The sequence below is a fragment of the Excalfactoria chinensis genome, chromosome 2 (genome assembly GCF_039878825.1).
Source record: "Excalfactoria chinensis isolate bCotChi1 chromosome 2, bCotChi1.hap2, whole genome shotgun sequence".
NCBI lineage: Eukaryota > Metazoa > Chordata > Aves > Galliformes > Phasianidae > Excalfactoria > Excalfactoria chinensis.
In genome coordinates this window covers 94,430,527-94,442,656 of record NC_092826.1, presented here as the reverse complement: position 1 = coordinate 94,442,656, position 12,130 = coordinate 94,430,527, and the positions used below count along the sequence as shown (strand labels likewise).

The window sequence follows — 12,130 nt, the reverse complement described above, 5'->3', positions numbered from 1 at the left end:
AATTCTGCTGGAGGAATTAATGGAGTGTGTGCTTTCTCCAGGTTGATTTATTTTGCATGGGCTATCATGTGTGTTTTTAAGTTAATGGCTACCAGGATCACAACAGCTGTAATTTCAGAGACATTCATTTTATTGAGTATTTTTTCTACCTATGTATTGTACCAAAAAAATCACTGTTTAATCTTTTATTTTTTTATTCCTTCTGTATATAGGTACTGTAGAGCTCTTTACAGAGCACTTTTTATTTTACAGCTATGACTTTATTCTGCTCTATGTAACAGCACCAGTTCATGTTGAGTATGTACAGTGATATCCTCAGACTCTTCTTTGGGCAGGAAACGTTCCCACTGTCTTCAGTTCTAACTTTGTCTGAGCCAAGACTGCCACTCAACTTTGGGGCCTGCACAGTGTACAGAGCTGTAGCCCCACTGGAGGTTAGCTTTCACTGCCTCCACAGAAGCCCATCTCTTAGCACAGAACTACAGCATTTATTGATGGGAATGTATTCATTGATTTGTTGCCACAACCTGAAGTCTGAGGCCAGTTGACCTTAGTGGGCAGCGAATATAATAGAACCAGAACTTAATCCAGGATATCTTTAACATGATAGGTAATGCTGAAACCTACATAATCCCTCTGTTTTCAATTCACAGCTACCTCATCCCTGAACTCACAGCTTCAACAGCTTCAGCATCTTCAGCAGCTCCAACATCAACAGCAGCAGCAGCAGCAGCAGCAAGGGCAGCAGCAGCAGCAGCAAAGCCAGCAGCAGCAGCAGCAAACTCAGCAGACACAGACTCCACAGCCACCTCAGCAGACTCAACAGCCACAGCCACAGCCATCAGCACCTCCACAGCAGAACCAAACACAGCCCCAGAGCCAGAGTCAGCAGCCTTCAGTCCCACAGTCCTCCAGTTCCCCTCAGAAACCAAGCCAGTCACCAGGGCATGGCCTTCCATCTCCTCTTACTTCACCAAATCCCTTGCAGGTAAGGCATTGAGTGCAAATCTCTAATGATTTATTAAAAGAAAGTGCATACTCCCTTTGCAGGGGGAAATCAAATGGACTTCTGACCACACAAAATAAATTCTACCTCATAGTAGTTAACCTTTTTAGGCAAGCAGCTTAGAACAGGACCAAAAGGTAAGTCAGAAAAGCATAATTAATAATGGTCCTAGCTTGTTTCTTTCTGAAGAGTAAACATCTTTTGTTCTTAAAGCTCAAATTGCAAAACCCATAGAAAACTATCTTGTGGCTTTTTTCCATAGACATTTTCAAACATCATTTTCCCAGCAGTCACACCACATGATAACTTATTAGAACAGTTCTAATAAGTTATCATGTGGTGTGACTTGAATCCAGTCCTAAAGCTTGTCCTGTTAAGGATCAAATACTTCTGTTAAGAGATGTGGTATAGACTCCAGAGATCAGAATGCCAGAATTAATACCAGTCCTTAGTGCTCACTCTACCAACGTGAATGTTTTCTAATAGACCACGTCAACAGCAACGGCACTCAAACTGATACTGTACTCTTCCCATCTTAGAACTCCTGTACAGAAATAGAACTATAAAACAATCATCTGAATTTCTTCCACTTAGGTGTTCTCACACAATATGTTTCATGCAGTATTCATGTTCTGCAGGAACAGCTTTGACCATGCTAGCAAGTGTGATTCTGAATAAACACCAGGGTGATCCTAAAAGTGACCAGTGCTTCTTTTGTTGGGTATTGAAAAGGCACTTAGAAGCAAGCTAGTAATATTGAGCAAAGTCTCAGTCCACTTTATTCTCTAAATTTTGAGACCCCACTTCAAAAGTTTTATCCACACTGCTGGCTTCTGCCATTTGCTACAGAAATTGAACTGCATTAGCTTAATAATTACAAAATCCTTTTTGAAGCAATTAAGAGAAATGGTCTGCAATAAGCTGTGTTTGCCATATGGCCAGTTAAAGCTGCATTAACCCAAGTTGCAACTAATTGCATCAAATCTGATTTTTTAATGGTTTAGATAACAGACTTAAAATTCCACAGTAAATGTGTCCTTGATTCCTGAGCTTTTTCCTACAGTGCACTATAATGTTTCTAGTGTTTCTCTTGTAAATTGTCTTAAAGGCTTCTTAGACACCACTTAATGCCTAGTCTGTCATGCTAGTTACTGCTTTGGGATCCTTTAGTATGCAAATTATTGAAATGTAAAGACAGGTGCTTCTGTTACATTTCCATGTTTTGGTGAAGCTTTAGTGTATGCATACTAATTACAAATTCTGTATGTTGCTATCACTGCCTACTAAACTCTTTTACTTCAGAACTGAATGCTGTGCATTCCGTTTTCCAGAAAGAACAGAAATTAGCTCACAGAATAGAAAATAGCTTAAAGAAATTAGGGTTCGAAGAAGTAGGAAGGAGGATGATCTCAGTGAATATATAACTTGAAATCTGAACCTGGAGTCTTAGCTCTTGTGCATTCTCTGGTCCCAATTTAAATCTCTTCTGATTGTCAGTATTTGTAATCTCACCTGTAATCTCCAGGTACAGATCAGGAGGAGCAGTTTCTAGACCCTGGATTGTGTCCAAAAAGTACAATGAAGCTGATGAAGGTTCCAGAGCACAAGTCTTTTGAGGAGTGATTGAGGGAACTGGGATTATTTAGTCTAGAGAAGAGGAGGCTCAGGGGAGACCTCATTGCTCTCTACAACTTCCTGAAGGGAGGTTGCAGTGAGGTGGGGGTTGGCTTTTTCAACCCAGGTGACAGTGATACAATGAGAGGGAATGGCCTCAAGTAGTGCCAGAGGAAGTTCATGTTGGAAATTAGGAAAAAAATTCTTCTCAAAAAGAGTGGTAATGCTTTGGAACAGGCTGCCCAGGGAGTCATTGTCCCTGGAGGTTTTCAAGAAAAGGATAGATGTGGCACTGAGAGACATAGTTAGAGGCCTGGTGATGGTGGTTTGATTATTGGACTTGGAGATCTTGGAGATCTTTTCCAGCCTCAGTTATTCTGTGGTTCTATGACTCCACTGTTGGCTCTGCAGGGTCATATCGCACAGTTGTACAGTAAAAGTAAGTAAAATCAACAGTTCCTTTTGTAGGAACTGGAGGTGCCAATGTCAATGTCTTTATGGAGTTATCTTGCCAAATAACTCTCTTTAGCAATCATATCCTCATAACTACCCTTCTGAGGACATTCTGTGTGTGGCAGACTGGACAGCAGTGGAAGATGGGATTCGAGTATTCTGAGGTGGTTTTAGTTCAAAAAACTTTATGAAAAATGCTAAAGTGAGAGGTCTGTGCCTCCCACTAGGCTGAGTTCAGCCAGTACTTCTAAGCCAGCCACATGACTGGGATACTTTCTGAGCAACAGCGAAGGAACTATAACCCATTGATTGTCAGCTCTGGTGCAGCTTTAAAGAATAATAATAATAAAGAAACTGAGGGGGGAGGAGGGATGTTTATGTTACTTCCTCTCTGATCCTTGATATAAATAGTGGCTTTGAATACCCAAATTTGCTCACCTATATGTACAGACACCCAGAAGAGAAACCTAGACTAAGTATAGTGCTTCAGGACTAGCCATAAGGATGTATGTAATGGCCATTGATTTGGCTTCTAGCCAGTTCTATAGCAAGTGTAATGCACCTCAGGTTTTCGTAAGATACTGCATTAAGAAATACTTAAGAACTTGAACATGCTGTGTCACATTACTGAGAACAGTGAAACTCATTAACATGCAAACAAGTAATACTCGGATATGACTCCAGAAGAGCAGCTCTTGCATTTTATATATGGTTGAAGAATGCAGTTGGATATTTTCTGCAGCAAAGCAATACTGAGATCTCCTCCATGAAATCTGACATTTCATTCTAAATCCTGCAGAGAAAAGCAGTTTTAACTCCATAGGTTTAGCTTGAAGACTGGATCTGAAATTGTTTTTCATTGTACTAGCATAAAGCAAAAAAGGAGAGAGCAACAGTTCATATATCCAGTTCATAACAGCTTCTTAGAATGTGGATTTTTTTTAATGTCTAATGCTTTATCTTCAAAATAGGCCAAGAACTAAATTCAGAGATATTATGGCCTCTAAGGTAATGATTTTTATGAAGCAGAATGAAATGGGTTTTGTCTGAAGAATATTAAGGGAATAAAGATCAACTAAGTTAAAGTTTGCTAGCTTAAATTTCATTTCTGAATTCTTGATTTTTTCATGTGGGCTTTATCCTCTTACATTATTCAGGATCTGTCTGAGAGATATTAGTTTAGAACAACGCAACCTCAAAAAAAATGTCATGGAAAGTCAGTAATTCGGGAGGATGATTGTGTTTGTTTCAAAAACTCTGAAGGATAACAGCAATTATGTCTCAAAATGTACAGATGCTGTCATGTCCTTCAGAAAGCAAATTAAATGAAAGTGACTTGCTTAGGTATACCTGATTGAGGTACTGTTGCTGGATGATCAGAAATTAATAATGCTGGTGCACAGTACACCAGCTAAAACTCTCAGAACAATTCTTGTCAGAATGTTCTCTAATACTGTGCTCTAATTTTATCAGCAGTCTTTACTCAGTTCAGTGGGCTGGATTGTAGTTATAAAACTATTACATTTAGGAAGGCTTTTAATGATTATGTGGAAGGGTGAAAAAAAGCCTTACTTTAGGTTCCACAGCCTGACTTCTTGTGATTGCATTAGTAACAAGGTCCCAGATTTATACTAGTGATGGCAAAAATACAGCAGAAAAGGGGTTATAGGTGATATGCAAAAGACAGCAAATCCAAGGAGAATTTTCCAAAGCACAGATACATTTCAGCAGGTTGTGGCAGATTATGTGTTCAGTTTTGGGCACCTCAGCACAGGAAAGACATGGAGGTACTGGAGCAGGTCCAGAGAAGGGCAACGAGGCTCATGAAGGGCTTGGAGAATCAACCCTATGAGGAGAGGCTAAGGAAGCTGGGGCTGTTTAGTCTGGGGAAAAGGAGGCTGAGGGGAGACCTTATTGCCATCTTCCAGTACCTGAAAGGTTCTTACAGTGAGAGTGGGGCAAGTCTCTTCTCACTGGTGACAAGTGACAGGACGAGGGGAAATGGCCTCAAGTTGCACCAGGGCAAGTTTAGGTTGGATATTAGGAAGAACTTCTTTACAGAAAGGGTGGTTAGGTACTGGAATAGGCTCCCCAGGGAGGTGGTTGAATTGCCATCCCTGGATGTGTTTAAGAGCCGTTTGGATGTGGTGCTCAGGGATATGATTTAGCAGAGGGTTTTTAGAGTTAGGGTAGTATGGTTAGGCTGCAGTTGGTCTTGATCTTCAAGGTCTTTTCCAACCTGGGTACTTCTCTGATTTTGTGATTCTATGATGGAAGGACCCTCACCCCTTCATTTTAAAATGGTGGAATTCCTCATGTGGATAATTGTTGTCTTATTTTTACTTTTGTTATGTCAGTTGATTGAGACAAAGCCATCAAAAGGTGAAAGGCATCCTAGCTCATGTTGCAAGTTGGAGACTTTGCAACTTTTACTTCTGAGAAACTATGCTTCTTCAAATACAACTTTCCTGAGCATTCTTAATGTTATTACAGGGCAAACTATATTGGTTCTTGCATGGCCATCATGTTGCACATCGAAAACATTGCACTTTTACACAGTTTCCATTCATTTAAATTTCTGGAGTCATAAGATCTTGATTATGCACTGTATAAAGTTAAATAAGCCAAGTACTAATAAGCCAATTTTTCTGCTTGACTGCCAGAATGAGGTTATTTGTATCCTCAATGTATATTTAACTGGCTCTAAATGGGAGGTTAGCTTCTCATACTGACACTTGCTGTCTGTTTTAGTGGTATGGATAAAATGAGCCTACCTACAGACATATATACAAAAAAAAAATAAAATAAAAAAAAATTGTCACAGTATAGGACTAGAAGAATTCCCAATGATTTCTACTGCTCTGTTCATGTGCGAATAGGAACAGACAAACAGGAAATCCCCCAGGGATTGCCCCACTGTAAAATTATTCTGACCATTTTCAGAACTATTTCCTAAAGCACTTTTTTGTCGTAGAAGCCTACCTGCAATAACTGGAGCTGACAGAAGATGATGAGCAAGAAAAAAATAATAATAAAAGGAGGGAAGAAAGGAAGTGGGGAGATGACAACGGCAGAAAAAATCTTCCAAGTAATAGCAAACTAGGATAGCAAAAACAGAACCTCCTTCAGATTAAATTTTCATACTAATCTTAAATAATGTATTTGGCACCTCAACACTTTTATAACAAAGGAGAAAAGAAAAGCAGAAAGGCTGCAACACTCAGCTGTAAATGAAGGAGAATGTGTACACAGATGCCTGAGGCTCCAACAGTCAAAAAAAAACCAAATCTCCCCTTCCCTTTTCCCCCAGCCCCATTCACTGGCTGGCTTCTCATTAAGGAAGAATCTACTTTAAAGAAATCTCAGCATGTACTGACACTATGGTAAATTTACATACTTTTAAGATAGAGAAAAAACAATGAACTCTCTGTTTGAACAAGGAAGCTGAAATAAGTTCACAAGGAATATAGTCAAGGGGCTTGTGTTTATGTCTGTGTTCATATTTGAGACCTGTTTTATTTTCTCATGCTCACTGGCTTCTGAGCTCAAAAAAACTTGTTCAATATTATGACACCAGTCATACCACTGAAACATTTTTTTAATTTGATAATATAATCCAACATTACTGCTGCATAATGCTGAGTAATGTGTGACTGTCAGAATCTGTTCCCAAGTTACTTCAAGCTACCCACTTTCCAAAGTTTCCCAATTTTGGTGTCAACTGGTTGTCAGATAGAACACAAGACAACAGGCAATACAGACACATCAAGCACACATTAATTCAGGAAGCTTCATACCCATCACCTGCTTAGAATGAGTGCTGACCTTATGCTAGTTTCCAGGAAGTTTGGAAAGACAGGCTAAGAGAGTTGGGGCTATTCAGCCTGAAGAAAAGAAGGCTTCAGGAGGACCTTCCAGTACCTGAAGAGGGCCTACAGGGAAGCTAGGGAAGGGCTTTTTATAAGAGCAGGTGGTGACATAACAGGGGGAAATGTTTTTTAATTGAAAGAGGGTAGATCTAGACTGGAATTAGGAAGAAATCTTTTCCTATGAGGGTGGTGGTACACTGGAACAGGTTTCTTAGTGGGGTTGTGGATGCCCCCACCCTGGAGGTGCTCAAGGCCGGGCTGGATGGGTTTTTGAGCAGCCTGTTCTAGTGGGATGTGTCCCTGCGTATAGCAGGGGTTTGGAATTAGATGATCTTAAAGGACCCTTCCAACTCAAACCATTCTATGATTCTATGGTGTAGATCTCAGCTCTGAATGAATAACATGGAACTTCCCCCACAGTCCTCAATTAAATTGACTTTGGTGGACTCTTAAGAATGTTTTTTCATATTTCATCCTCTACTTCTTTCAACAGAAAGCTATGAACAACTTTTTCTACTGACATTTTTTGATTTCTGAGTATTCTTACATTTTAATGTTTTTTTGTTTTGTTTTGTTTTTTGTTTTTTTTTTGTTTGTTTGTTTTTGAGTTGGTAAAGGTGACTTCTTGAGTGGAAGAAGACAGTATTCAACTGGAAATTTCTACTAACTAGGAAGTCACGATCATATTGATGTACCATACAAACATGCTTTTAACATGTCCAAGTGCTGTTGTGATTTGCAGCAACTCCTTTTGTTTTGGGCTTTTCCTTTTGCCAGTGTAGTAGTTCTGTGAATAACACAGACATTCTTCAGAACTTTGAAACTTATTTGAGAAAATTTGTTGGTTTTGAGTTTTATTGCATCCACAGGCTCCTTTCCTCTTTTAATTTCTTCTGGGTGCTTCCTGAATCCACCTCATCCCTTCTGGGGGAACCCTGAGTGTACCTTCTCCTCAGCTGTCTTCTGGCTCCTAGAAGCTTTTTGGGATCTTTGAGGCATTAGGTCTTCACTGTGAAAGGCTATTGAATACTGTGTTTGAACAGAGCAAAGAGATGTTTAAGGGTTCTCAAAGAGACTTTATAAGCCAGTTTCTTTGTTCCCTGAGGAAACCTTCTCTCACTTGGAGCACTGGCTGCCTGGTCTATCCAAATATACTCTGCAGGTGTTGCTATTTTCAGAAGCACACAGAGTTCTGGTGTCTGACTCACATTTAAAGCAAAGGAAATTAATCTTAGAGCAAAACAACTGGCATTATTAGCACCCAAGGGGCAGAAGCTGAGGCTAATATAGGAAACCATTTGCTAGAGAATTCTCTGAAGGAGAGGAAAACAGAGCTCTTGCTTCTGAAATAGGAGCATTTAATAAAGTCTCTATAGTAACTAAGTATTTAATAAATAGGGAAATAAATAAATAATATCATCCCAGGACAAATTTGGAAAAGGATCCATATTTCTATAAGGAAAGGTTCTGACCAGACAGGAGAACTCTTAAAGGCAGAAAAAAATGACACAGCTCCATGGATACTCTTTTGAAACCAGTGGATCACACTTCCTAGGGGTCATTTATCTTAATTTCTCTTTTCATTCCTATTTCCAAAAATTTATGGAGATAGAATATCCCAAAGCACGGCTTTATTTCTTTATTTTCCCTTAATTTTTCATTCTCTTCACTTTGTTTTAACAATATATGCACATTTAGATTACAGATAATCACAGGTTTCTAGTTCTGTGAGAGAAGAACTTCTGTTTGGAAGGAAGTGAATGAAGTGAACAGAGAGCACCTGGTGGGATTGTTGAATTTGGTGGAGGAGAAATATTATAGATCTGTTGTAGTCTCAATGTTATGCCATTCAAGGCTCCTTGTACTAATGAGTATCTGAAAACTAAAAAAAATAAAAAATAAAAAAAAAATCACCCCAGGCTGTGTTTTAAAGTTGAAAATTAAGCCTTTTTCATCCATATTACAGAGATCTATCAGTGTCCACTTGTGGATTCTGTTGGTGGCTTTAGCACATACAGTTTAAGACAGATGTTTAAAAAACATAATACTTTCTCCTTTTTTATTAGTGGTTAGAATGTTTTGAAAGAGTGACTAAGCACAGGACTGGAGATTATGAAATTTGCTTAAGTGTTAATGGGTTGATTGCTGAGTTACAGCTTGCCGTCTTTACTGGAAATTGATTGACTGGTGCTGCAGGTCTTCACACTTGACGCTCGGATTTGACTCGAAAATTCTGCCAAGTCTTTTACTCTGAAATTTATCTTAATTAGATCTGAAAGACCTGCCACAGCAGAATAGTCACACCGATTAAAATGAAAAACAGGAGAAATTACTGATCAAATTAATCATAATGTCGGGTTACAGCTGTAGGTCTGATGTAATTTGCCACTCCAGTGAGTTACATCGGCCCAGGCACAGGGAAGAGAGCTGGTTTTATGCTGATCTGTAACACTAGGCAGCTTCAGGCAGCCCATCAGGACGTTTATTCCATTCATTCTCTTGGCTTAGCCTGACCTTAGTGCTGCAACTTGAAACAAATTAGGCAAACGAAAAAAAACAATCCTTTTATCCGAGGGGTTGTGCTGGAAACATGAGCTTTCCAAATCCTTCTTGTTTCATTTTCCCCCTTCCTCTACCAATATTTGTTTGAAGTGACCAACAATTAATTATGTGGAAAAGGGAAAATTAAAAGGTCAGAGGTTGTCACCTCAAGCACAAGCCAGCAAATGGGTATTTCTAAGAGCTCCTAGTGGGTTAAGGTATGAGTAAGTAAGACTCAGTAAAACAAATAGGTATATAGCAGTACATCATTAGAATAAATGTTCCAGCAGGTAAGAACTAAACAATCAGACTTGATATCTTGAATACGTAATGATTCTAAAATTCATTTTTAAGTGATATACTTGTGGTAGACTACATACTCTAAATTTATTTTTTCTTAATGTATAAATCACTGGTTGAAACCACGATAGGAGGAAAGAGACAGGTTGTGGGTCTGGAGGGACACCGCTATAAAATTTTAATCTGGAACAGAAATCTCCTGTGAGATTTCAAATACTCCTACAAGCAAAGTCTGAAAGATTTTTAGGACAACCTGTCCGTGTACAAGCACCACTGTATTTTTTGCTGCTGATCCAGGACAACATCAAGAAATGAAGATATTTGCCACCAGCTGAGAATGGAAATGAAGGAAAGAGAACAAGAAACTAGATAAGCACTGTTACTGTGAGTCTCAGAAATATTTTCGTCTTACCTGTCAAACGTGCAGTTTTTTTTATTTTAATATTGTGGTAATTTCAACTTATCATAAATGTTCTGGGTGTTCTTGTTGTTTCTTGTTCATTTTTTTCTCAAGCGTGATGCAGTTCTACATAGTTGTATATACACCCAGCCTCCAAAAAACTCAGTCAACCAAAAAAATCCCATACTCATTTAGATGTGGAAAATTGAAAAAGCTGGGGAAAAGCTTTGTTTAAAAATAGCTTAAGTTGTGTATAAACGATTTATTACATTGAGTTGCCCAAAAATATTGATTTAACAAAAGAAATTGAAAACTTTAATTCACAGTGATTATTTGAAATGTGTTGAAATGGTTCATTGTTTTCAAATGGAAGGTATTTTTTTATTTTTTTTTTATTTTTTCTGAAAAATTTCAATATTTCAGCTTATCATTTGCATCAGCAACTATATCTTAAACTAGGGGAATTTCCTTCAGGAGAGGAACTTGACTTATTTCTGATAGCTCAGGCATGATTAAATTTCCCATGAGGACTCTAGAGTTAGAGAATGAAGCTGGGTTATGCTTTTGGAAGAGATTGGAAGGCAAAGCTGAGTTTCCAAAGGAGAAAAATAGGTACATGAAAGTAGAAAATCACATATTGCTAACATTATCTTTTTAATAAAAGACTGATGATGGTGAATTTTGGATCTTGAAAGAGCTGAGATTCTTTAAAGCAGCAATCATTGTTGCAATATCTTTGTATATGTGTTAGGAAATACTTACATGCTTATAAATAACACCAGGGAAGCAATTGGAACAGAGACAACCCTAGACTCTTATCAAAATTACAGATATTATAAAGAAAAGCCTAAAAATATGGATACAGTAACATCAGCATCTATGCTACAGAACAATAATTTGTCATAGCAATGGCCAGTAAACTGATATCAGAAGATATTTCTGAGTGAATGTTGTAATGAGTGATACAAAAATAAATAAATAAATAAATAAAAATCTGGTTGCTAATATTGCCATGATTTTCACCACTGTAACCTTATGATTGCTTTTGCAACCTGCTGGACTTACAAAAAACTACTGGTGTGCTGTCTCTTCTGGCTCTTCTCCCAGCATGGGCAATGCTCTCCTTATAAACTGGTGTCAGCAGCTGGGACAGGAGATGCTGAAGGGCTGATTTTCTCTTGACCTTTCCCCAGGGACATGGGGACAGCTGGGGCTGCCAACATGGGTGCTCCATGGGCCATGTGAGGGTGGTTAATGTGGAGCAGAGTTACACTGGGATCAAGGTCCAGGAAGGGGCAAGTAAGGAAGAGGCTATCTTATTCGCCGTACTCATCAAGAAGCACATCTTCCAACAGCATGCAATTCCCCAGAGACAAAGCTTGATTTTTAGGAGGAAAAGTAAAATGTTGTTAGGAGGAGAGTGTAGAAAAGCAATGTCTTTGTTATCCACAGTGCCTTTATTCCTACTGACCTTTTCCACTGGGAGAGAGAAACCAGAAAACAGAAGGACTAGTATTGTGAAAGGCTGAAATTGTATCACTGATCACCAGTCTGCAATAACATGCTGAGTATGTTTCTAAACTACCTCTGCAACTTTTCACTTTATAACAAGAACTAACTCTACTAGGGAAGTTGGCAGGTTTCACACAGCTAACAAATGAGACAGGAGCAAGCTCAATATGCCATTAGGAAGGTTTCCCCCACTTCTCCTTCCCTGATTTCTAGAATTACAACATCCTTTTTTTTCTTTTTTTTTAACTGTCTTCTGTCTGTGAAATGCGTTCTCAATACAATCAAAATGTATGTCTGACAGAATTTTCAGTTCATGTAAAACAAATATAGAAATAAGCAAAACTTGTGGAAAACCAAGCCATTCAAAAAAACCTTGATGTTTTCCCTGTAGGTGTTCAAAGAGTATGTCTAGGGGGAAGTCACTAGTACTTCAAA

At 38.6% G+C, this 12,130-nt stretch overlaps 1 protein-coding gene across 3 annotated transcripts in view; it reads left to right on the top strand.

Annotated features, from left to right (window-relative positions):
• Positions 1 to 12,130, top strand: part of POU6F2 (POU class 6 homeobox 2) — a 306,544-nt gene that overhangs the window by 213,324 nt on the left and 81,090 nt on the right. For all 3 annotated transcript variants that reach the window (XM_072329370.1, XM_072329368.1, XM_072329369.1), the window contains exon 5: positions 654 to 988. In XM_072329370.1, the coding sequence (XP_072185471.1) occupies positions 654 to 988 (335 nt within the window). The remainder of the gene's footprint in view (positions 1 to 653; positions 989 to 12,130) is intronic.